The sequence below is a fragment of the Macaca thibetana genome, chromosome 10, assembly GCF_024542745.1.
Source record: "Macaca thibetana thibetana isolate TM-01 chromosome 10, ASM2454274v1, whole genome shotgun sequence".
Lineage (NCBI taxonomy): Eukaryota > Metazoa > Chordata > Mammalia > Primates > Cercopithecidae > Macaca > Macaca thibetana.
The window spans coordinates 67,164,836-67,191,868 of NC_065587.1; the positions used below are offsets into that span (position 1 = coordinate 67,164,836).

Below are 27,033 nucleotides of genomic sequence, written 5' to 3' on the forward strand. Positions count from 1 at the left end.
TAGCTGAAACTGGAAAAGGCGTCTGAGTCTGGAGGTGAGGCAGCTGGCATGACTTGGTCTAGGAAAAGGAATCCCAAGGTAAGTTTTCCCTTTAGAACTCGCCCAAGCCCCCCCTGGAAGCAGGTCCATGGGGCTGCAATAATGAGGGAGGACAGGCGCCTCTGGATCACAGGCCCCACGTGGCTGGAGGAAGGGAAGGAAGCAGCCTCCCCAACCCCACCTCCCTTGCTCCTCCCTTAGACCCCTGCAGCTCCCAGATACCGTCTTCCCCTCCCCCCATCCTCTGCAAGGGGTGGGGGTTATGTCTACAACTTTAAGAGCAGGATGCCACTGGCCCCGGCCCTTGTCCCTTTGTCTCAGCACTCTCCACCCCAATGGCAAAAGGTAAAGGATCTCACTTAGTTCTGCAATTACACCTTTGCAGTAGGCCCCCATGCTTGGCCGGGAGGGCTTTAAAAACGGCCCCAACCCATAAAACAAAACCAAGACTCCCTTCAAAAGGGAACAAAGGCGGTTCTTCCTGCCAACTCCTTAATCGTGGACAATGATTGGGAAAAGCTTTCAGAGTTGAGAAAGAAACTGACCACCTTCGTGAAGGCAGGAAAAGGAGAGGCTGGCAGGGGTGCCTTCCTCCATCCCCAAATCTCAGGAATGGCCACCCTAAAACGAGAGGCTATTGGTTATTAAGTACAGACATCAACACTCATCATGTGCTGACCCTACACAGGCACTATCCCACTGTGTCTTTACCCAGGCCCAATGTGGTAGAGGCTATTACACATAAACATCTGAGGAAGATCAAGGGCTGAAAAGGTTAATTCACGCATAAGACTGGTTTCATACTTACACAACCCTATCAGTAGGACTGTTGCTAATTCAGATGTAATAATGAAGGCACGGAGAGCAATGAACTTGGTGAGACAGGGTTTAAACACATGCTGAAGAACTAAGACTTATGCTTCCCTAGGGAAGGAAGCTTGCTTAGCCTGTGTGCTAGCTAGTGATTCCAACAATGGCAAACATGTATTGAGTGCTTACTGTATACCAACCCTATAAACTAAGTACCATCATCCCAACTCTGGAAAAATCAAGTCCGCACCTGGCGTTTCCAAAGTGGGTTAACAAGAAGCCCCAGCAGGCCTGGTAGAGGAGATAATAGCTGTCTCCCAAAAACTGCCCCCCATTCGCCAAAACCCACCGCATCCAGAACTCAGGAGGCAGCTCAAAGTTCATACTCTGTCCTTAATTCCCTTTAAACACTTCCCAGCTTCGGGGGAGGGTGGAAACACGGGGGCCCAGCGAGCCTCTCTCCTAGACCAGGGAGAAAAAGGGAGCAGGGAAGGCTGGAGGCGCTGGCAAGAACTAGGCTCAGAACTCCATCCACAGGTGAGATCCTCCAGCGGGGAGCCAGGGCCCAAGGGCAGCGCAGTCTTACAGCTTGTTAGGTCTTTCTCTGCTTCCACTTGCTCCCCGGTAAAGTGGGGCTCAATAACCCCTCCCCATGCAACCACGAGCCGGGAAGCTTATCTTCCAGGAACTTGTGCTAGAGGTTTTGTGGCCTCAGTGTGCGAGTCTGGGAAGTGGGGCCAGCCGCACCCAGGAGATAGGCTAAGAATGGAATGTAAGACCCCAGGGTAGGCGGCGTGGCCGGGGCAGGGAGGTGCAGTCCCTCCGGCCGGCTCCTCCCGAGCCAGATGTGCACAGGGAGTGGGCGCCCCGCTGCGCCCCGCGCTTGGTGGCTCAGCTCGGGAGCACCCCGGGAGGTCGCCCTCTGCCTCCATCCCCTACACGCGTGCACACCCCAGCCCGCCCGAGTCTAAGCCCACACTCACGAGCTCTTTCCTAAAGTTGGGGTCGGGGGAAGGGACAGCGCCTCGCCTGAAGCCCCACATCCCAGTTGCAAGGGGCGGACGCCCACCTGCATGGCAGAAACCCCTCCTCACCTCCTCCGCTCCTTAACTTATCCCAAGGCCGAGGCCAAGTGAGTACACCCCCTGCCCATGAGCAAAGCCCCTGTTCATGCTCTCGACGGACACCTCCTCCCCCTCGAGTCTGGACCCCGGGAAGCCAGCGTGTCCCCCTCCCTGAAAGCAAGCTTCTCTCCTCTTCGGGCTCCTGGAGGCAGCAGACGCGTCCCTTCCTCTCGTATCTCCGGTCCCGTCAGATGTATGTCCCCCGCGTCCCACCCGCGGACCCCGTTCCACCCCAAGCAGGGTCCGTGGGCGTTTCCTCACCCCGCCAACCCAGCCCGGCGGGAGCCCCTCCTCGGGAGGTCCTGGAGAGGTTCTCTCCCCGGCAGCTTAGGAAGCCCCCCGCCGTCCCCTCCCCTAGCAGCCCTCGAAGCCGGCGGCTGCCGAGCCTCCCCGGGGCCCCGGGGCGCTCACCTGCCGCAGGGCTGGCTCGGGCGCGGCTGGGCGGCGGAGCCGCGGGTCGGGGCTAGCTGGCGGGAGGCCGGCGGGCGGCCGTGCAGGGCGCTGGGCTCGCGAATCTCCGGCGCCGATCGCCGAGCTAGGTTTACTTGGGCCACTTAACCCCAGCGCTGCCGGCCGGGCGCGGCCGCCCGCTCGCCCGACCGCCAGGTAGCCGGTCCTGTCCGTCGGGGGGCGCTCGGAGCGTCCACGCGGGCTGCGGCCGCGGAGCCGGGAGCGGCTGTTGCGAGGAAGCGGCGCGGGCCGGACGGGGCAGCGGGAGTGGGTGGGGAGGGGGCGGTGCCGACTCCCCTTGTAGCCCCGGCCCGGCCCTCGCCCCGCCCCCGCCCAGGGGCGCCCCCGCCGCAGCCACTCAGATCTCGGCCCGGGCGCGGGGGGACCGGGGGGCGGGGACGAGGGAAATTTGAAATCGCTCGGAGCCTCCCCTCCGCCCCTCTCTGCGGGCTCCGCCCCCTGGCCCCCTGCCCCCGCCAACCCCGGGCCAGTAAAATCACCCTGGGGGACCCTAAGCGGGAGGGGTGGGGTCAGACGTCCAAAACCAGACTCCTTCTGGAGCCTCTTTTCCCGGGCTCCCTTCAGCCCGAACGGAGACACGCACAGGCCTGGAGGCGGGGGCTCAGAGAGGGCAGGGCCCCCACTTCGTCACACAGCACCAGAGTCTCCGCTTTAACCCCCACCTCCAGCCGCAGTGCCACCGGGGCGCCGCGGTGCCCCTGCCTGTCATCCTGCTTTGGACCCTCTGCCTCGCCCTTCCTCCCTTCCTTCCACCCAGCCCGGCCTTTGTCAGCCATCTTGAAGGGAGGGGAGGACAGGGGAGGGGAAAGAAGACCAGCGGGTCTCTGGCTACCTGGGTTCCAGACCCTGCAGGCATGGACAGACTGAGGGAGAAGCAGCCTTCAGCAGGTCTCCCCACCTCTGCCCTGAGATGACCGTTGAACCACTGGAAAACAGCGCTTCCTAAAATTTATCTGACCTGGGACTTACATATTTGCTTGTTTACCTTCTTGTGGTCTGTCTTCACGCAGTAAACTAAGGACAGGATCTCAGTAGATGCTCAATAAATATGTGTTGAATGAATGAATGAACAAATGAATGATCTATATCGCCTACAAGCCCCCATAGGAGCCTCCCCTGCCTACCCTTCAAGGAATCTACTACCTTAACCCCTCTCTGTCTTCACTCCAACTTCTCTGCTGCTCCTCAATACACCAAGCGTTTCCTTGTGATGGTAGCTTTGACCTCACTGTTCCCTACAACTGGACATTCCTTGCCCAGATCGTTGCAGGACCAGATTCTCACCCCTCAGTTTTCTCCCACAAGGTCACTTTCTGGAGAGGCTTTTACCGATTACTCCACATGAAGTCTTCCCTGTCCATCACTCCTATCCTATTTCATTCTGTTCCTAGCACTTACCGCGATCTGAAATTGTTTTACATATCTGTTTTCCTGTTTACATCCCCCCCTACACACACACACACACACACACACACACACACACACACACAGAGACACCATGGGAGCAGAAACCACATCTGTGTGCTATAGTGGATGGGGGATGCATCAGAAAGGAGCTCAATACAAGTTTGTTGAATGAATGGGCATGGGTTTCCTGCCTTCTGGGCTCTGGCTGCCTTACTCCACAGCTTTCTCCCTGTATCTCTTACCAGGTGAGTAAATGAGTGAAGGGTTAATTCTTTGGATGCTGCAAAAGTGTCTATACTTACTGGATCTCATTCTACCTAAGAGCTTGGGGAGAGGCTAGGGAGATACCAGAGAGAAATGGGCTCAGTTCAGCGCCCTGCCTGGCGCCCAGCAGGGCCTCTTGTGAATGAACAGCAGGACTCCTTGGCTTTCTGGCACAAACATACAAATTGGTGTCCAGTCCATTGGTGCAGGAAGAACGGGGTCTCTGGAGAGAGGGCCTGTAGCTTGCCTCCACCATCTGGGGCATATCTTTTTTTTTTTTTTTTTTTTTTTTTTTTTTTTTGAGACAGAGTCTCGATCTATCACCCAGGCTGGAGTGCAATGGTGAAATGGCACGATCTCCACTCACTGAAACCTCTGCCTCCCGGGTTCAATCTCCTGCCTCAGCCTCCCAAGTAGCTTGGATTCCAGGTGCCCGCCACTACGCCTGGCTAACTTTTTGTATTTTTAGTAGAGATGGGGTTTCACCATGTTGGCCAGGCTGGTCTCAAACTCCTGACCTTGTGATTCGCCTGCCTCAGCCTCCCGAAGTGCTGGGATTACAGGCGTGAGCCACCATGCCCAGCCTGGGGCATATCATTATGGGAAAGAAAACATCATACATAAACAGGTCTGAAGCTGGGCATGGTGGCTCACGCCTGTAATCCCAGCACTTCAGGAGGCTGAGGCAGGCGAATCACAAGGTCAGGAGTTCGAGACCAGCCTGGCCAACATGGTGAAACCCCGTCTCTACTAAAAATACAAAAAATTAGCAGGGCCTAGTGGCGGGCGCCTGTAATCTCAGCTACTTGGGAGGCTGAGGCAGGAGAATAGCTTGAACCTGGGATGCAGAGGTTGCAGTGAGCCGAATCACTCCACTGCACTCCAGCCTGGGCAACAGAGCAAGACTCCATTTCAAAAAAATAAAAATTAAAATTAAAATTAAAAATTAAAAAAAGGTCTATGGGGAGGGTTCCTGGGCCTTTGTGTCTGAACCCTAACCTAGGAACCCACAGCTAAACTCTGTGTCCTGAATTCTGGCAGAGGATGCCTGTGCCACCACCAGGAACCCCGGGGAGGCCTGGTTCAGATGCCAAAGGGCTGGATTTTCTTTTTTTTTTTTTTGAGACGGAGTCTCGCTCTGTCGCCCCAGGCTGGAGTACAGTGGCCGGATCTCAGCTCACTGCAAGCTCCACCTCCCAGGTTCACGCCATTCTCCTGCCTCAGCCTCCCGAGTAGCTGGGACTACAGGCGCCCGCGACCTCGCCTGGCTAATTTTTTTGTATTTTTTAGTAGAGACGGGGTTTCACTGTGCTAGCCAGGATGGTCTCGATCTCCTGACCTCGTGATCCGCCCGTCTGGGCCTCCCAAAGTGCTGGGATTACAGGCGTGAGCCACCGCGCCCAGCCAAAGGGCTGGATTTTCTTGGACCACCTAAACCCAGGAAGAAAAAGTAGAAGGTTGGGTGAGCAGGTGGTCTCAGTCCCGTCATTTGGGAAGAAGCACGAATGTTGGGAGAATGGGTAGAAAAATGGCCTGATATCTCCCCAGGGCACAGAACTTCTTTACAATTTTTTAATTTTTTTTTTGATACAGAGTCTGCCACCCAGGCTGGACTGCAGTGGTGTTATCTCAGCTCACTGCAACTTCCGCCTCCCAGGTTCAAGCAATTCTCCTGCCTCAGCCTCCTGAGTAGCTGGGATTACAGGCATGTGCCACCACACCTGGCTAATTTTCATGTGTGTTTTTGTTTGTTTTTTGTTTTTAACTAGAGACAGGTTTTCATCATGTTGGCCAGGCTGGTCTGGAACTCCTGACTTCATGATCCACCTGCCTTTATCTCCCAAAGTGATGGGATTACAGGCCACTGCCATCCAGCCTTTCTTTACAGTTTTTAAAGTGCATTGATCAAATTCACCATCTCATCTAAGCCTCGCTGCCACCCATGAGGATGTGAGGCAAGGAGAACTGGGGGCCCATTTCAGATGAGACTGAGGCCCAGAGAAGGAAGGGATTACACAGAGTGAGTCAGCTGTGTGATCAAACCTTGACTGAGCACCTACTGTGTGGTCACCTTGCAGTGTTTACTTAAAATTGTATTTTAGCAGATCATAATTATTATAATCATGAAGGTGAGGAATATTCATTAAGGGGATACAAATTCTGTGATTACAGACCATTTGTTTCATCACCTAAAGCAACAACACATAGATAAGAGAGTGTCCTTGCTCTTAGGAAATGAACACTGAATTATTTAGAAGAGGCAGCTGGGCATGGTGACTCATGCCTCTAATTCCAGAACTTTGAGAGGCCAAGGCAGGAGGACCCTTTGAGTTAAGTTCAAAAGCAGCCTGGGCAACAAAGTGTTGCCCATCTTTACTAAAGATCAAAAAAATTAGCCAGGCATGGTAGCCTGTGCCTGTAGTCCCAGCTACTCGGGAGACTAAGGTGGGAGGATCCCTTGAGCCTGGAAGATCAAGGCTACAACTGAGCCATGATCCTGCCACTGCACTACAGCCTGGGCGACAGAGCAAGACCCTGTCTCGAAGAAAAACAAAAACAAAAAAGGCACAATGTCACCAATTGACCCTTAAATAATTCAGAAAAATAATATATATATGTATCAGTCAGGGAGATTGTTAAAGCAAAGAGGACAAAATATGAACCAAATAGGGAATGTGGTTTAAAAGACATTCAGGAGTTCCTTGAACTAGTCTTACAACTCTTCTATAAATTAGAGATTATATTAAATAAAAATTTATTCTTCAAAAAATTAAGGGTCAGGCACAGTGACTCCTGCCTGGAATCCTAGCACTTTGAGAGGCCAAGGTGGGGCCGGGCGCGGTGGCTCAAGCCTGTAATCCTAGCACTTTGGGAGGCCGAGACGGGCGGATCACGAGGTCAGGAGATCAAGACCATCCTGGCTAACACAGTGAAACCCCGTCTCTACTAAAAAATACAAAAACTAGCCGGGCGAGGTGGCAGGCGCCTGTAGTCCCAGCTACACGGGAGGCTGAGGCAGGAGAATGGCTGGAACCCGGGAGGCGGAGCATGCAGTGAGCCGAGATCCGGCCACTGCACTCCAGCCTGGGCGACAGAGCGAGACTCCGTCTCAAAAAAAAAAAAAAAAAAAAAAAAGAGGCCAAGGTGGGAGTATCACTTGAGCCCAAAAGTTTGAGACCAGCCTGGACAACACAGTGTGACCCCATCTCTAAAATAAAATAACATTGTAAAGAAAAGCCACGTGTACATATCTACATCCTAGACACTCTTTTTTTTTTTTTTTTTTTTTTTTTTGAGACGGAGTCTCACGCTGTTGCCCAGGCTGGAGTGCAGTGGCGCGATCTCGGCTCACTGCAAGCTCCGCCTCCCGGGTTCCCGCCATTCTCCTGCCTCAGCCTCCTGAGTAGCTGGGACTACAGGCGCCCTCCACCGCGCCCGGCTAATTTTTTGTACTTTTAGTAGAGACGGGGTTTCACTGTGGTCTCAATCTCCTGACCTTGTGATCCGCCCGCCTCGGCCTCCCAAAGTGCTGGGATTACAGGCTTGAGCCACCGCGCCCGGCCTCATCCTAGACACTCTTATGCTAATAAATCAACACACTGATGGGCTGACACCCATGTTATAGTTAACTTACATTTCTGTTAAATTATACTATCACCTTTCAGTTCTTAGAGCAGCTACAGGTTTTTAATAACAAATATAGAGTGCTTAGCACAGTGCCTGCTGCATAATAGACACTTACTGTATGGTAGAAATTTTTGTGAGCATGCGTTATTACCTATTTATGCCACAATTTCTTCATCTTTATTTTTATTTTATTTTATTTTATTTTTTTGAGAAGAAGTATCACTCTGTTGCCCAGGCTGGAATGCAGTGGTGCGATCTTGGCTCACTGCAACCTCTGCCTCCCAGGTTCAAGCAATTCTTCCTCCTCAGCCTCCCATGTAGCTAGAATTGCAGGCGCCAGCCACCATACCGGACTAATTTTCGTCTTTTTAGTGGAGACGGGGTTTCACCATGTTGGCCAGGCTGGTCTCGAACTCCTGACCCTAAATGATCCTCCCGCCTCAGACTACCTCAGCACATCTTTAAATGGAGATAATTTTACCTACTTCCTAGGATTGTCCTGAGAATTATGAGTTAATACATGTAAGGCATTTTGAACAGTGCCTACCACATGGGAAATACCATAAAAATGCTTGTTAAATAATATATATAATAATAATAATTTTTTTTTTTTTTTTTGAGATGGAGTTTTGCTCTTGTTGCCCAGGCTGGAGTGCAATGGTGCAATCTCAGTTCGCTGCAACCTCCGCCTCCCGGGTTCAAGCGATTCTCCTGCCTCAGCCTCTTGAGCAGCTGGGATTACCGGCATGTGCCACCATGCCTGGCTAATTTTACATTATTATTATTTTTTTTTTTAGTAGAGGTGGGATTTCTCCATGTTGGCCAGGCTAGTCTCAGACTCCCGATTTCAGGTGATCTGCCTGCTTCGGCCTCCCAAAGTGTTGGGATTATAAGCGTGGGCCACCGCACCCGGCCTATATTATTATTATTAATGAGTATATGCTGCACTGCTTTCCTGGCTGCCTCAGCTCTTGGCAGGTTCAGGGATAAATGTTCTCCTTCCATCCTCAGTGTCTGCCAAATAGTCCTGTCTGTCCCTGGGTCTCCCAGCCTCTCAGGCAAGCCCAGTCCACCTCTAGTGTCTAGTATCTACTGCCCCTCCTTACAGTCAAGGAAAATGAGGTTCAGAAAAGTGAAGTGGTTTGCCTGAGGGCTACAGCTGGCAGAGCTAGGACTAGATCCTCCACTCCACCCCCATCTCCCTGTGACCCCCACTCTGTGTGTGCTATGCTAAGGAGTTCGAGCCTCAAGCATCTCCCTTGTCTAATTGGAATAATAATAATAATAATAGCCATGCCTACTTCCCAGAATGACTGTGGGGATTCGCACAGCCCATGTATGTGAAAGAACCCCATTGTAAGGTATTCAGTCCTAATGGTAGTGCCATTAGAGGCCACGTTCATTTGCAAAGTGGGTTCCTCACCTTTCATTTTCAACAGGAACAGCCAGACTCCTTTTCTCCTTTTTTTAAACCCCAAAATGGGTCATTGAAATATTTTCCTTAAATGTACCTGGCTAGACAAGTACACAGAGCCTGGCCAGGTCATATTCATTATTTATTAGTATTATTATTATTGAGAGTGTTGCTCTGTCACCCAGGCTGGCCTGCAGTGGCGCAATCTCAGCTCACTGCAACTCCGCCTCCCAGGTTCAAGCAATTCTCCTGCCTCAGCCTCCCAAGTAGCTAGGACTACAGGCACCTGCCACCATTCCCGGCTAATTTTTGTATTTTTCAGTAGAGACGAGATTTCCCCATGTTGGCCCTGGCTGGATCCACGCACCTCGGCCTCCCAAAGTGCTGGGATTAGAGGCGTGAGCCACCGCACCCAGCCATTCATTAGTTATTATTAAATAAGCAATTTCATAATAGCTACTGAGAGCCTACCATGTGCTCAGGCACTTGAGCTAAACATTTATGTGTATTACACTTTGACTCTCACAGCACCCTTATGAAGTAAGAAGGAGTCTAATCTCCATTTCACACACGGGAAAAACAAGGCCCAAAGGGGATTGGGATGGAGGGAGGTCATCCATCTCTCTCTATCCCCTGCAGAACCAGCACGGAATTTCCTTCCCTGTTTCTGTCATTGGTGGAGGAGGGGTGTGCATATTTCTTTAATTTTTTTTGAGATGGAGTTACGCTTTTGTTGCCCAGACTGGAGTGCAATGGCATGATCTCAGCTCACCTCAACCTCCACCTCCCAGGTTCAAGTGATTCTCCTGCCTCAGTCTCCCAAGTAGCTGGGATTACAGGCATGCACCACCAAGCCCGGCTAATTTTGAATTTTTAGCAGAGACAGCATTTCTCTATGTTGGTCTGGCTGGTCTCAAACTCCCGACCTCAGGTGATCCGCCCGCCTTGGCCTCCCAAAGTGTTGGGATTATAGGCGTGAGCCACCGCACCTGGCCAGTCTGTGCACATTTATTGAATTATTGAATTCACTGAGCTCTGTGCCAGGCACTGTGGTAAGGAATAAAGCTGAGAAGAAAAACACAAAGTCCTTTTACTGCCCTCCCAGAGCTTACAACTAGGTAGGGGAAACAGACATTCATCAAATTTATCTCACAAATAGTTGTAAGATTACAGTTGTACTTTTTTTTCTGAGACAGAATCTCATTCTGTCCCCTAGGCTGGAGTGCAGTGGTTTGGTCTTGGTTCACCGTAACCTCTGCCTCCCGGGTTCAAGTGATTCTCCTGCCTCAGCCTCCCGAGTAGCTGGGATTGCAGACATGTCACCACTCCTGGCTAATTTTCTATTTTTAGTAGAGATGGGGTTTCTCCATGTTGATCGGGCTGGGCCAAACTCCTGACCTTGTGATCCTCCCGCCTCGGCCTCCCAAAGTGCTGGGATTACAGGCGTGAGCCACCACGCCCGGCCTACAATGGTATTAAATGCTATGATGAGAACAGGGTATTATAAAATGAAAATTAATTAGGTCATGGGGCCTGAGAAAACTTTACTGAAGAAGTAAGTCACGTTTTGGGAGGCCGAGGCGGCAGATCACTTGAGGTCAGGAGTTCAAGACAAGCCTAGCCAACATGGTGAAACCCTGTCTCTACAAAAATACAAAAATTAGCTGGGCATGACAGTGGGTGCCTGTAATCCTAGTTACTTGGGAGGCTGAAGTGGGAGAATTGCTTGAACTTGGGAAGCAGAGGTTGCAGTGAGCCAAGATTGTGCCACTGCACTCCAGCCTGGGCAACAGCAAAATGCCATCTCAAAAAAAAAAAAAAAATTAGCAGGACATGGTGGCATGCTCCTGTAATCCCTGCTGAGGCAGGAGAATCACTTGAACCTGGGAGGCAGAGTTTGCAGTGAGCCAAGATCCTGCCACTGCACTCCAGCCTGGGTGACAGAGTGAGACAGTCTCAAAAAAAAAAAAAAAAAAGAAAGAAAAGAAAAAGAAAAGAAGTAATGCTCATGCAGAGATATGACGGGATGCAGTGGTTAAGTAAGCAGCAGGCTAAGGGGTGAGGGAAATGTGTTCTGGGATTTGGGAACAGCACTTGCTCTGGTCCTGAGGCACAAGGAGCATGGCTTGGACAAGGAATGGAGGGGAGGCCCCTGTGACTAGAGCACACCGCTGGAGAGGAAGGCAGACTCTGGTGAAGAAGACAGGAATCAGAGCATCCACACCTTCAGCAATTGGAGCCTTTGCAGGGTTTTCAGTGACATGATCAGGTCAGAGTAAAATGATCAGGTCAGAGCCACCATGCCTGGCACAGTGATAGTTAATAGAAGACCAGATGCCAGGCATGGTGGCTCAGGCCTGTAATCCTAGAACTCTGGGAAGCCGAGCGGGAATATAATTTGAGCCCAGGAGTTCAAGAACAGCCTGAGCAACATAGTGAGACCTCATCAGAAAAAAAGAAGAAGAAGAAGAAAACAGGAAATCCCTCCTTCATTCTGCAACAGTCTCTATGTCTGTGGATACTGTTTTATCCCCGTTTCTCCAGACAAGACATCAAATGAATGAAAGCTTGTTAGTTATCATAGTAGTAGCTATTATTATTGGATGCTGCACAGTGGCCCTCGTGAGAAGAGGATTCACTGCAAATCAAAGTCTGTGATTTGTCTTTGTGGCTTTTGACGTGGGGTCCAGAACTGAATCCACTGATTTCTTTTTCCATCCTGGCCCTTGAAAGAGATGCCATGCCTCACTCTGTTGAACATCACCTGTTTTTGCCCCTTGGAGAATACCCCATAGCCCGCTCCGAATTTGATGTTGTTCATGAAATGAAGTAACATTGACTTTATTTTGTTGTTGTTGTGTGTATTTTATTTATTTATTTATTTATTTTTGAGACGAAGTCTCACTGTATAGCCCAGGCTGGAGTGCAGTGGCGCGATCTCGGCTCACTGCAACCTCCACCTCCTGGATTCAAGCGATTCTCCTGCCTCAGCCTCCTGAGTAGCTGGGATTACAGGTGCCCACCACCACACCTCGCTAATTTTTGTATTTTTTAGTAGAGACGGGGTTTCACCATGTTGACCAGGCTGGTCTTGAACTCCTGACCTCATGTGATCTGCCTGCCTCAGCCTCCCAAAGTGCTGGGAATATAGGCATGAGCCACCGCGCTTGGTCACATTGACTTTAATTCATTCACACTTTGAGCTTCCTGAGAGCAGGGACCACATCTACCCCCACATTAGGTAATAAGTAAATGTTTGTTTCCCTGAAACCCTGATTCATCATTGTCTCACCCCTCACCCTCAGACAAAACAGCAAGTTTTCCTGGACCTGGGTTCCTTTATTTTTGGAAGCTCAGGCTTGACTTCTGAGGAGGATAAGATGGTTAAGGTGAAAAGATCAGCGGCCTAGGTTCTGTTCTCATTCTCCTATTAACCTGCTGTGTGACCTCAGACAGGTGTCTTCCCTTCTCTGGGCATCTGCTTCCTTCACTGTCAAATGGGGCAGATAGTATAGCATGGAATGAAGCCCAAAACCTTAGAGTCATTCTTGACTCATCTCTGCTTCCTGGATTCTACTTCCTGGATTTGCTCTGGGTCCAGACTCAGCCTGCTCTATCGTTTTGAGATAAACATAGAGGGGATGGGTTCTTCTTGTCCAAACCTGTTCTTATCTCCTCTGGTCAGGGCCCTCAGCCTCCAAGCTTCACGAAGTCCATATACACAGCATGCTGATAACCCTGGCTGCAGGCCAGGAAATGATTACCGAGTTATGCTGACCTGCAGAGGAGAGGGAGAAGGTAGGGGTGACATGCCCAAGACCCCAGGGCTTCCCCCTCAATCGCTCCTTTCCTAAGGCTGGACAGAGGCTAACTACTCAGTCGGCTTACCTTCCCTCCACCAGATGGGTTTATCTGCATTACACTTGTTGACAGCCCCCTACTCTCCTTCCTAGCATTTTTCTCCTTTGCAATGTCTTTCAGTGACTCTTCATATAAGGTAAGCCTCCCTCATTAGATTCTGAGCAACGTAAATGCAGACCAGTCATCTATCTTATTCACTGCTGTGTCCCTGACACCAAACACAGGGCCTGGCACATAGTAGATGCTCAAAAAATACCTACTACTGGAATGAAAGAAGAGACTCCTCCATCTTTCAGATGATGAAAATAGTCCAGAAAAGAAAGTTCTAGAGGTCATTCCCCCAAGATTACACCCCAGATTGTGTTCTCAGCACCCAGCAGTGATATGCATTGCTGGCCTAAAGCAGGGCAGGCCAGGCATTCACTTTATAATGGTTCTGCAGAGAAAAACAAAGCGGGACAATAGAGATCCAGGCCTCATTTTCTCAGGCAAAGTGATTCCTACCATGAATTTGAAATGAGGGGTGAGATTCCCAAAAGGTAGAGACATTATCACCCACACCCTCAAAGTAGGAACTGCCAAAGAGCTCTTTAAAAAGCAAATTTCTGGAGGGGCAGCTTAAATGTCCACTGGAGCTTAGGCCAGAGGGTCTTAAAAAGGCTTAAACTCTACCCCAGAAATCCTGCTATTGGAAGGAAGATTTTTGAACTGGTAAACAAGTTCATCACCATGTCCTAGATAGAAATTGGAGAACTGGAACTGTCCTGTAAGTCCAACAAGAGAAATTGATCTACATTAATTTACCTGTGTAAGGATGAAAAACTAGAAGTGAAATTAACTCATCTCCCTCTGGTTTCCAGCATGCTCAGAGCCAATTTAGAAATTAATCAGTAATCTCTACATTACCACATGCGTTGGCTCATTTTTTCCCTGAACCATTTTATCCACTTTTACCTTGAGTACTTTGAACATGTATTTAAGAACAAAGACATTTTCTCATAACCAAATTACATTTATCAAGTTCAGGAAATTGAACATTGATACAATATTATTATCTAATCTACAGTGGGTGTTCGGACTTCAATTGTCACAATAATGTATTTTTTTTTAAATTGTGGCTTTAATAAAATTTACCATTTTAACTATTTCTTCTTATTTCTTTGAGGACAAGGTCTCACTATGTTGCCCAGGCCTAGAACTCCTAGACTCAAGGGATCCTCCTGCTTCAGCCTATCAGATAGCTGGGACTGCAGGCAAGAGCCACCATGCCTACCTCCCATCTTAACTATTTCTAAGTGCAGAGTTCAGTAGTGTTAAGTAGGTTTATTTTGTGCCAATGATGTCTTTTGTAGCAATTGTTGACCTCCATCCAGAATTACACATTGCATTGTTATCTTGTCTTTTTTAGTTTATTTTAATCTAGGGCAATTCTCCAGCCTTCCTTTGTCAATGACTTTCATGACATGGATGTCAAGAGTCTAGGTCAACTGTATTTTTACATTTTTGTTATGTGTGTTTTTTTGTTTTTTTTTTTTTGAGACGGAATTTCACTCTTGTTGCCCAGGCTGGAGTGCAATGGCGTGATCTCAGCTCACTGCCACCTCTGCCTCCCGGGTTCAAGAGATTCTCCTTCCTTAGCCTCCCGAGTAGGTGGGATTACAGGCGCCCGCCACCACGACAGGATAATATTTGTAGTTTTAGTACAGATGGGGTTTCACTGTGTGGCCAGGCTGGTCTTTAACTCCTGACCTCAGAAGATCTGCCAACCTCAGCCTCCCAAAGTGCTGAGATTACAGGCGTGTACCACTGTGCCCGGCCCAATTTTTCTCTCTTTTTTTTTTTTTTTTTTTTTTTTTTTTTTTGAGACGGAGTCTCGCTCTGTCGCCCAGGCTGGAGTGCAGTGGCGCGATCTCGGCTCACTGCAAGCTCCGCCTCCTGGGTTTATGCCATTCTCCTGCCTCAGCCTCCTGAGTAGCTGGGACTACAGGCGCCCGCCATCGCGCCCGGCTAATTTTTTGTATTTTTAGTAGAGACGGGGTTTCACCGTGGTCTCGATCTCCTGACCTTGTGATCCGCCCGCCTCGGCCTCCCAAAGTGCTGGGATTACAGGCGTGAGCCACCGCGCCCGGCCCCTCTCTCTTTTTTTTAACCTCAAAATGTTCCTAGTATTTTCTTCTAGTTTTTGGTAGAAAGAGGATCTAGAGCTTGTCCTTTCTGTTAAAATTGTCCCTTGGGCAACATGGGCGATCCTTGCTGCCATGGAAATGTTCTGCATCTTGACTGTATCAATGACAATATCCTGGTGATGACACTGTGGGATCTGTGCATCGAGGGAAACCGGGTAAAGGCTACAAGGAATGTCTCTGTATTATTTCTTAAAACTGTATGTGAATCTACGATGATCTCAAAATTAAAAGTTTAATTTTTAAAAAAATGCCCTTTGGCATTTCAGAGTGCGAAGGGTTAGACCTTTTTCCTAGGGAAAACCTGGCCCCTTGGTGAAACTCCCAGCAGGAATCCTCCCCGCCTGAGAAACTACTTCTTAATGAACTTCTTTCACTTGCAGGGGCGGGGGAGGGGAAAGGGAGTGAGTACTTCGTCGCCCTCCACAGGGACATTTTAAAGTGAATGAAGGGAGCAGGGTCCCTCATTAACGCTGAAATGGGGGCAGGTGGTTCTCTAGAAGAGAGGCCTGGCTCTGGCCTGCATTTCCTGCTACAAAGTTATCGCATTAAAGGTAATCACTGCTCCTTCCTTCCTCTAAGATTGGATTGTGAAGGAGAACATTGGAAAGACTTTTTTATCTATTGCCTTTGTTAGCTACAAAGTTCTTAATGAGAAAGAAAAGTCAGAAAAATCTAAATAGGCAACCACAAGGATTAGTTACGGGCATTTTATTCTTGCTCTGTAGAATATTATGCAGCATTTTTGGATGATGTTTAGGTAGCATTTTATCATTGAAGGCAAAAATGAGATTTGAGATCTGGAGGCTACTTTTAGAGGACTTGGATGTCTCCTCCTTGGGATGTAGGGGATATGGGTTGGAAGATGGGCAGGGCCCGGACCCGGAGCCTCATCAGGGAACTTCACCAGGTGCCTATTCAGGCAGAAATGCTAATTTCTGGGTGTTCTCAGAGAGATGGTTCATGGTTAATGGTTTTGTTTCTGCTTACCTTGAAAAGTCATCCGTCCTTGTTATATTAAAAAAAAATTGATACATAATATTTGTACATAGTTATGGGGTACACAGGATATTTTGTTACTTTCATAGAACGTGTAATAATCAAGTCAGGAAATTTAGGGTATCCATCACCTGAAGTATTTATCATTTCTTTTCTTCCTCTTTTGTTTTTTTTACTGAGACGGAGTCTCACTCTGTCACCCAGGCTGGAGTGCAGTGGCGCAATCTCAGCTGACAGGAACCCCTGCCTCCTGGGTTCAAGCAATTCTCCTGCCTCAGCCTCCTGAGTAGCTAGGATTACAGGTGCCCGCCAGCACGCCTGGCTAATTTTTGTATTTTTAGTAAAGACGGTTTTTCACCATGTTGACCAGGCTGGTCTTGAACTCCTGACCTCAGGTGGCCTCCCAAAGTGCTGGGAGTACAGGCATGAGCCACCGCACCCGGCCTTTTTTTTTTTTTCTTGAGATGAAGTCTTGCTCTGTCACCCAGGCTGGAGTGCAACGGCGCGATCTTGGCTCACTGTAACACCCTTCTCCTGGGTTCAAGCTATTCTCCTGCCTCAACCTCCTGAGTAGCTGGGATTACAGGTGCCTGCCACCATGCCTGGCTTATTTTTGTATTTTTAGTTGAGATGGGGTTTCACCATTTTGGCCAGGCTGGTCTCGAACTCCTGACCTCAGGTGATCCACTCGCCTAGGCCTCCCAAAGTTCTAGGATTACAGGTGTGAGCCACCGCCCCTGGCCCTTGTTCATTCTCTCTTTTTTTTTTTTTTTTTTTTGAGATGGAGTTTTGCTCATGTTGCCCAGGCTGGAGTGCAATGGCACGATCTCGGATCACCACAACCTCTGGCTCCCGGGTTCAAGCAACTCTCCTACCTCAGTCTCCCGAGTAACTGGGATTACAGGCATGCACCACCAGGCCTGGCTAATTTTTTGTGTTTTTAGTGTAGACAGTGTTTTTCCATATAGGTCAGGCTGGTCTAGAACTTCTGACCTCAGGTGATCTGCCCGCCTTGGCCTCCCAAAGTGCTGGGATTATAAGCGTGAGCCACCATGCCCAGCCTATTCATTCTTTATAACTACTTTTTGTAGTATCCGTTAGACCTCCTCACCTCCACTCCATCCCCATGATATTTAGAGCCCAGAAAGACTGAACATAGTATCCCTTGCCTTCCTAGAAATTTTTCCTAAAGAAATAATCAGATGTAGAAAAGGATTGTGTACAGGAATGTTTACTGTCATATTCTTTTTATAAGATTGAAAACCTGAAATATTAATAACACCAAGCAGTTACTGAGCTGTTACCATGGTCCAGTTGCTGTGCTAAATGCTTTCTAAGCATTGTCTTGTTTCATCTTTTCGAGAAGGTTATATTATCATCTCCATTTTATAAATAAATAAAGAAATAGAAGCACTGAAAGGTTAGTCATTTGCCTGAGACAAAATAATTAGTAAGTAGAGGAGACAGATGTGTAAATGACAGCAATAACACATTATGGTAAACATTAAAATAGCAATAATGGTTCATTCCTGGTTTTCAGCACACACAAAAAAGAAAAAATAATATGAGCAACAATCAGTAGACAATGCAAAGTACTATTATCATTATACACAGTGTGTATTCAAGTGCTTAAAATAAAGCACTGCAAAAAGTGAGCACTTAAAATGGTTGTTATTATTTGCACCTCAAACTTTTTTTTTCTTTTCCCAGACGGAGTCTCCCTCTGTTGCCCAGGCTGGAGTGCAGTGGCTCGATCTCAGCTCACTTCAAGCTCCGCCTCCTGGGTTCAGGCCATTCTCCTGCCTCAGCCTCCCGATTAGCTGGGACTACAGGGGCCTGTCACCACGCCTGGCTAAATTTTTGTATTTTTTTTTAATTAGAGATGGAGTTTCACTGTGTTAACCAGGATGGTCTCAATCCCCTGACCTCGTGATCCGCCCACCTCGACCTCCCAATGTACTGCAATTACAGGTATGAGCCACCGTGCCCAGCCTATTTGCACTTCAAATTTTAATGCGCCCACATATAACTTAGGAATCTTGTTAAAATTCAGATCCTGAATCAGTAGGTCTAGTAGACCTGAGATTCGGTATTTTATTTTATTTATTTATTTATTTATTTTGAGACAAAGCCTCACTGTCACCCAGGCTTGTGTGCACTGGAGTGATCTCAGTTCACTGCAACCTCCGCCTCCCAAGTTCAAGTGATTCTCCTGCCTCAGCCTCTGGAATAGCTGGGATTACAGGCATGTACCACTGCCGGGCTAATTTTTTCATTTTTAGTAGAGACAGGATTTCTCCACGTTGGCCAGGTTGGTCTTGAACTCCCGACCTCAGGTGATCTGCCTGCCTTAGCCTCCCAAAGTGCTGGAATGAGATTCAGCATTTCTTTTTTCTTTTCTTTCTTTCTTTCTTTCTTTCTTTTTTTTTTTTTTTTTTTGAGATATAGTCTCACTCTGTCACCAGGCTGGAGTGCAGTAGCCCGATCTTGGCTCACTGCAACTTCCCCCTCCCGGGTTCAAGCTATTCTCCTGCCTCAGCCTCCCTAGTAGCTGGGACTACAGGTACCCGCTACCACTCCCAGCTAATTTTTGTATTTTTAGTAGAGATGGGGTTTCACCATGTTGGCCAGGATGGTCTCAATCTCTTGACCTCATGATCCGCCAGCCTCAAGCCTTCCAAAGTGCTGGGATTACAGCACTTTTGTTTTTTTTACTGAGACGGAGTCTCACTCGGGCTGGGTGCGGTGGCTCTCTAAGGTGAGAGCCACCGCAACCAGCCCGAGTTTCAGCATTTCTAACAAGCTTCCAGGTAAAGCCTGCACTGCTGGTCCAAGGACCACACGTGGAGTACAAGGGATTATTAAATAACTTGGTGAAATGGGAGAGTCCTGTGTATGTAAAATGAAAACAAATCACACGCCAGGCATGGTGGCTCACGCCTGTAATCCCAGCACTTTGGGAGGCTGAGGCGGGCAGATCACGAGGTCAGGAGATCGAGACCATCCTGGCTAACATGGTGAAACCCATCTCTACTAAAAATACAAAAAATTAGCCGGGCGTAGCGGTGGGCGCCTGTAGTCCCAGCTACTCGGGAGGCTGAGGCAGGAGAATGGCGTGAACTGACAGGCGGAGCTTGCAGTGAGCTGAGATCGCTCCACTGCAGTCCAGCCTGGGCGACTGAGCGAGACTCCATCTCGGAAAAAAAAAAAAAGAGAGTCTCACTCTGTTGCTCAGGCTGGAGTGCAGTGGTGCAATTTTGGCTCACTGCAATCTCTGCCTACTGGGTTCAATAGATTTTCCTGCCTCAGCCTCCAGAGTAGCTCGGATTACAGGCATGAACCACCATGCCTGGCTAATTTTTGTATTTTCAGTAGAACCCGGGTTTCACTATGTTGGCCAGGCTTGTCTTGAACTCCTGACCTCAGGTGATCCACCCACCTCAGCCTCCCAAAGTGCTAGGATTACAGGCGTGAGCCACTGCACCCAGCCCAGATCTTCTTTTTTAACAAGGTTAAAAATGTTTAAAAATAAAAATTCCAGGCCAGGTGCAGTGGTTCATGCCTGTAATGCCAACACTCTGGGAGGCTGACACAGGTGGATCACTTGAGGTCAGGAGTTTGAGACCAGCCTGGCCAACGTGGTGAAAACCCATCTTTAGTAAAAAGACAAAAGTTGAGCCAGGTGCAGTGGCTCACGTCTGTAATCCTAGCACTTTGGGAGGCTGAGGCGGGCAGATCAGCTGAGGTGGGGAGTTCGAGACCAGCCTGACCAATATGGAGAAACCCCGTCTTTCCTAAAAATACAAAATTAGCTGGGCGTGGTGGCGCATGCCTATAACCCCAGCTACTCGGGAGGCTGAGGCAGGAGAATCGCTTGAACCTGGGAGGCAGAAGTTGCAGTGAGCCGAGATCACGCCATTGCACTCCAGCCTGGGCAAAAAGTGTGAAACTCTGTCTCAAAAAAAAAAAAAAAAAAAGACAAAAGTTAGCTGGGGGTGGTGGTAGCCACCTGTATTCCCAGCTATTTGGGAGACTGAGGCAGGAGAATCACTAGAACCCGGGAAGCAGAAGTTGCAGCGAGCTGAGATTGTGCCACTGCATTCCAGCCTGGGTGATAGAGCCAGAATCTATCTAAAAAAATATATATATATATATGTATATTCTTGCACAGTGAGTAGGGCCTCTGAGTTCACTCCCTGTCTGTTTGTAACCCAAAGGTTTATTATCTTCCAGGTACTCCAAACTCTGACTGTGTCCTGTACACATTCTTAAAGCTCCTTCTACTTTTTGGCATCCCTTAATGCTTTCACACACACGGGCGTCTGCCTCCCTGGGTCAATTCTGACTTCTCAGAGGCCAGGCACTGCATCTGGTTCATCTGGTTGTGTCACTGTGGGATCCCAACTGCCTATCACGTCATGGTATCTGCCTCACAGCCGACTTTTTTTTGCGGGGTCGGGTAGTGGGGAGATGTGGTCTTGCTCTGTCGCCCAGGCTGGAGTGCAGTGGCGCCATCTGGGCTCACTGCAGCCTCAATCTCAAGATCTCAAGTGATCCTCTTGCCTCAGCCTCCGAATAGCTGGGACCACAGCCATGTGCCACTCAATATTTGTTGAATGATATAATGACTGAAGGGGATGGGCTTGGCCTTTGGGTAGAACACATTTTGTTTATACTTTTACAGAAGGGATTTTCAGGAAAGGGTAGAGGAGAGGAGGAGGGCTGGTGGGGAGGGCCAGCCAAACCTCCCACATTTCCCTGCTCCAGGTTTCTCCGCATTACCTCCTTACCCTCAAGGCTGGACTTACCGGCTAGGTGAAGCCTGTAGGCTTGGCGTTCAGTTCCTAGATTCTGGGTAGCATGTCTCTATTTTCTCATGTTTCCAATGGGGATCAGGCTAATATTCACCTGGGAACTGTGAGGAGCCCCTGGGAAGAGAGGGCAAGGGGGTTAAAGTGTTTGAGGGGCTGCAGTGATGATCATGGTCTCAATAACCTCCCCTCACCCACCTGACCACTACCCTCCTTGCCCTGCACAGTCAAAGCCCTCGCACTATTTTGAGTAAACTTTGGTGACTCCGTTTTTCCACTCCACAGGGTCTCAAAGTGTGGTCCCTGGGTGCTTGTTGGAAGTGCAAATTCTCAGGCTCCACCCTGGCCTTTCGAATCAGATCCTCTGGGGGCGGGGCCCGGCAATACCAGGTGATGCTAGGGGTGATGCTGATGCCCATCCAAGGTTGAGACCTACTGTTCTACTCTGATGTCAGCTCTCCGAGGGACACCGTGGCCTGCTTTGTTCCCTTCCCTGTCTCCAGTGTCTGGCATCGTGTAGGCGTGTCATAAATATCTGTGGAGTGCATAATAACAGTGATGATAATAGCAGCTGGTCATTGATTGAAGACCTCTTGTGCGACGGTCTCTGCGTTAAACATTTCTGGAGGCTTAACTCATTTAAGGAGCTACCCCAGCCATCATTTTCACAGATGGTGAAACTGAGGTCCAGGGAGGCCAAGCGCCGTACCCAAAGGTCACTCAGCGGGAGAGCTGGCAGGAAACCTCGCGTCTGCCCGCGCCGCCCCCGCCCTTCCCCAGAGCCCGGCGGCCGCGTGTGTCCGCGGCCCTGCGAGGGCGCCCCGGCTCCGGACCTCCCCCGGCGGCCGGGGGAGGAGCGCGCGGCGGCGGCCGTGGCGAAAGTGCGGTTGTGGATGCGCCGAGAGGCCGGCGGCGGCGGCGGCGGCGGAGGAGGAAGCTGAGCAGGGCGGCGGCGGCGGAACCTGCGGGACTGGGGCGCGCGCCATGGGTCGCCTGCACTGCACTGAGGACCCAGTGCCCGAGGCCGTGGGCGGCGACATGCAGCAGCTGAACCAGTTGGGCGCGCAGGTGGGCTCAGCGGCCGGGCGTGGGGCACGCGGCCCAGGTGATTCCGGGAGCGGGGCCTGGGGGCAGGGGAAGTCCGGGGGTGCGCCGGTGTTGGGAGAGACTAGACACAGCGGCGTCTGGTGGGCGTTTGGGTTGTGTGAGGTGGGTTCGAGGCGAGGCTAAGGGGAGCTGGGGTCTGAGGAGAGTGTGGGGAGCCGAGGGATCTCCGGGGGCCTTAGGCCCAGCGGAGGGTTCCGAAAGTCCTTGTGGGGTCTCAGATATGGGACTACGGAACTTTTGCGGGGTCCTGGGGCCGAGGAGAGCTTTTGGGGTCCTAGAAGAGGGACGGAGGGAAGTCTAGATGAGGCTGAAGGAGTTTGGGGAACTGAAGAAACAGACTAAGGGCGTGAGGAGTAGTTTTGGGGAGCAGTGGGGTCCAAAGGGAGATAGATGTTTGGCAGGGAGTCCAAGGAAGCCTAGGGGGAGTGGGAGCGCCCGAGAATCCGAGGGGGCCCGGGGAAGCTCGGCCTGGGCTGCCGTCTTACATCTCAGTGTGACATGAGTGTCAGTAATAGCCAGGCCCCACTGGGGCTCTGTGGGCCTGAGGGGCTGGGGCTGGGTCTGGGGCAAGGCTGATGGCACCTTAACCACCCAGTTAAGGAGAGTCCCTGGGATTCACATGGAAAGAAACCCTATACACTGTGTACAGTGGGGGTCCCCATCCTTGATAGTAGGGGAGCTAGCAAAGGGCTAGCAAAGCCCTTTTCTCCGCATTCAGGCTGCAGGTCCCAACCAAGGCAGCCTCGGACGTCCTGCTTCTGTGCTGGTTGGCATGCCCTTTCATACCACCAAGGCTGCTGAAATACATAGGTGAAAATGACACTTCTCACCCCCACTGGGAAGATACATCTATTTCCCCACTAGGTTGTCACTTCCCAGGAGGTAGGGCCCCTCTCTTTCATCTCCATACCCCCCACAACTTCCCACACAGTCGTGCTGTTTGCGAGATAAAAACCAAATTTACAACTTATAATGACAGGAAGGTTCTAAGCTTGAGCTATGCAATAGAAAAAAATTGCAAGCCACATTTCTAACTTTGCATTTTGTAGTAGCCACATTTAAAAATTAAATAGAAATGGAAATTAATTTTTGTTTGTTTGTTTGAGACAGAGTCTCATTCTGTTGCCCAGGCTGGAGTGCAGTGGCATGATCTCGGCTCACTGCAACCTCTGCCTCCCAGGTTCAACGGTTACCTGTCTCAGCCTCCGGAGTAACTGGGACTACAGACACACGCCACCATGCCCGGCTAATTTTTGTATTTTTAGTAGAGATGGGGTTTCACCATGTTGACCAGGCTGGTCTTGAACACCTGACCTCAGGTGATCTGCCCACCTCAGCCTCCCAAGGGTGTTGGGATTACAGGCGTGAGCCACCATGGCCGACCCTGATTTCATCCTGTGCAAGCATCCTAGAGTTTATTTACATAAACGTACTACACACTAGGATATAAGATATAGCCCAGTGCTCCTAGGCTACAAACCTATATAGCATGGTAACTGCGAGCCGAGATTGCACCACTGCATTCCAGTCTGGGCAATGGAGCAAGACTCACTCTCAAAAAAAAAAAACTTTCTAGTTGGGTGTGGTGGCGAGCTACCACAGTAGTCCCAACTACTTGGGAAGCTGAGACAGGAGGATTACTTGAGCCCAGGATTTCAAGGCTGTAGTACACGATGATTCCACCTGTGACTAGCCTTTGCACTCCAGCCTGGGCAGCATAGTGAGACCCCATTTCTAAAAAATTTTTTTTTCTTTTTTTGATAAGTTTACTTTAGCTTACTGTCACTTTTTTTTTTTTTTTTTTTTTTTTTTTTTGTAGACGGAGTCTTCCTCTGTCACCCAGGCTGGAGTGCAGTGGCATGATCTTGGCTCACTGCAACCTTCACCTCCCGGGTGACTCAGACTCCCAAGTAGCTGGTACTAGAGGTGTGCACCACCTTGCCTGGCTAATTTTTGTAGTTTTAGTAGAGACAGGGTTTCACCACGTTGGCCAGGCTGGTCACAAACTCCTGATCTCAAGTGATCTGCCTGCCTCAGCCTCCCAAAGTGCTGGGATTACAGGCGTGAGCCACTGCAACTGGGCAACTGTAACCTTTTTTTTTTTTTTTTTTTTTTTTTTTGAGACGGAGTCTTGCTCTGTCGCCCAGGCTGGAGTGCAGTGGCGCAATCTCTGCTCACTGCAAGCTCTGCCTCCTGGGTTAACGCTATTCTCCTGCCTCAGCCTCCCGAGTAGCTGGGACTACAGGTGCCCGCCACCAGGACCAGATAATTTTTTGTATTTTTAGTAGAGACAGGGTTTCACTGTGTTAGCCAGGATGGTCTCAATCTCCTGACCTCGAGATCCACCCGCCTCGACCTCCCAAAGTGCTGGGATTACAGGCATGAGCTACCGCACCTGGCCCCAACTGTAACTTTTTACTTCATGAACAATTACTTTTTTTTTTTGAGGTAGGGTCTTGCTCTGTCACCCATGCTCACTGCAGCCTCGACCTCCTGGGCTCAAGCAATCTTCCCACCTCAGCCTCCCAAATTGCTGGGACTATAGGTACATGCCACCGCACCTGGCTAATTTTTGTATTTTTTGTAGAGACAGAGTTTTGCCATGTTGCCCAGGCTGGTTTTGTTAAACTTTTTGGAACTTTTGTAGTAACACATAGCTTTTTTTTTTTTTTTTTTTTTTTTTTTGAGAGTTTCACCATGTTGGTCAGGCTGGTCTTGAACTCCTAACCTTGAATGATCCACCAGCCTTGGCCCCCCAAAGTGCTGGGATTACAGGAGTGAGTCACTGGGCCTGGCCTGAAAATGTTTTTGTGGTTTTTTTTGTTTTTTGTTTTTTTTGAGACGGAGTCTCGCTCTGTCACCCAGGCTGGAGTGCAGTGGCCGGATCTCACCTCACTGCAAGCTCCGCCTCCTGGGTTCACGCCATTCTCCTGCCTCAGCCTCCCGAGTAGCTGGGACTACAGGCGCCCGCCACCTCGCCCGGCTAGTTTTTTGTATTTTTTAGTAGAGATGGGGTTTCATCGTGTTAGTCAGGATGGTCTTGATCTCCTGACCTCGTGATCCGCCTGTCTCGGCCTCCCAAAGTGCTGGGATTACAGGCTTGAGCCACTGTGCCTGGCCTTAATACATAGCTTAAAACACAAACATGGCTGGACGCAGATTGCTGTGACAATCACTAGGTAACAGGGATCTTTCAGCTCCATTATAATGTTATGAGACCATCATTTTATATGTGGTTCATCGTTGATCAAAATGCCATGCTTTAATCCACAATATCAAAATGTTTTTCAATATCTAACCCATATATAAATATCAATGACATATTTTACTTTTTGGTACGAAGTTTTCTAAATCTGGTGTTTTACACTTACAGCACACCTTAAAGTAGATTAGCCCTTTTCTTTTTAAAGACAGTCTTGCTTTGTCACCCAGCCTAGAGTGCAGGAGTGTGATCTCGGCTCACTGAAACCTCCGCCTACGGGGTTCAAGTGATTGTCATGCCTCAGCCACTCAAGGAGCTGAGATTACAGGCATGCACCACCATGCCCGGCTAATTTTTTCTTGTATTTTTAGTAGAGATGGTGTTTCACCATGTTGGTCAGGGTAGTCTCGAACTTCTGACCTCGAGTGATCCACCCGCCTTGGCCCCCCAAAGTGCTGGGATTACAGGAGTGAGCCACCACCCCTGGCCAGATTAGCCCTTTTTAAATGCTTATGTGGCAAGTGGCCACTGGACAATAGGGATCTAAGTGCTTTTATGTATGTTAACTCATTGAGTCCTTGCAATCACTCTTATAGGTAGTTGCTATTATTATTATTTTAAATTGAGACAAGGTCTCCCTATGTTGTCTAGGCTTGTCTTGAACTCATGGTCTCTGGTGATCCATCTTGGCCTCCCAAAGTGATGGAATTACAGGCATGAGCCACTGCACCCAGCCACTTATTATTATTCACATTTTACAGATGAAGAAACTGAATCACAGAGCAGTTACATGAACATAGCTATTACATGATATTAATATATTGAGCATGCATCATGTATCCAGGCACCATTTTAAATGTTTTATACATAACAACAAAAAGGAAGGCACTATTATTATTCCCATTTTACAGTTAAGAAAGATGGTTCAGAGAAATAAATTGATCTGTTTAAAGTCATGTAGACAGGAGTTCAAGACTAGCCTAGGCAACATAGCAAGACTCCATCTCTACAATAAGATAAAAAATTAGCCAGGCATGGTGGCACACACCTGTACTCCCAGCTACTCCAGAGGCATAGGTGGGAGGATCACTTGAGTCAGAAATTGGAGGCTGCAGTTAGCTATGATTATGCCACTGCACTCCAGCCCAGAGAACAGACCAGACCATGTCTCAAATAAATAAATAAATAAAATCATGCAGAAAGCCAGGCAAGATGGCTCATGCGTATAATCTCAGCACTTTGGGAGGCAGAGGTGGGGGGATCACTTGAGGCCAGGAGTTCAAGACTAGCCTGGGCAACATAACAAGACCCCATTTCTACAAAAACATTTTTCTTTCTTTGAGACGACGTCTCACTATTGCCCAGGCTGTAGTGCAGTGGTGCAATCTCGGTTCACTGCAACCTCTGCCTCCCAGGTTCAAGTGATTCTCCTGCCTCAGCCTCCCACGTAGCTGGGACTACAGGCATGCACCACCATGCCCGGCCCATTTTTCTATTTTTAGTAGAGATGGGGTTTCACCATGTTGCCGAGGCTGGTCTCGAACTCCTGACCTCGTAACCCGCCCACCTTGGCCTCCCAAAGTGCTGGGATTACAGGCGTGAGCCACTGTGCCTGGCCAGCGGTTTTGAAAATTAGCTGAGTGGTGGTGTGTGCCTGTAGTTCTAGCTACTTAAGTGATTAAGGCAGGAGAATCCTTTAAGCCCGAAAGTTTGA

General features: G+C 49.3%; 1 protein-coding gene across 1 annotated transcript in view; it reads left to right on the plus strand.

Moving 5' to 3' along the window:
• Positions 1-27,033, plus strand: part of COMMD7 (COMM domain containing 7) — a 319,129-nt gene that overhangs the window by 259,328 nt on the left and 32,768 nt on the right. Inside the window, exon 2 of the mRNA XM_050807315.1 lies at positions 21,906-22,078. Coding sequence (XP_050663272.1) covers positions 21,995-22,078 — 84 coding nt within the window. The 5' untranslated portion in view covers positions 21,906-21,994. The remainder of the gene's footprint in view (positions 1-21,905; positions 22,079-27,033) is intronic.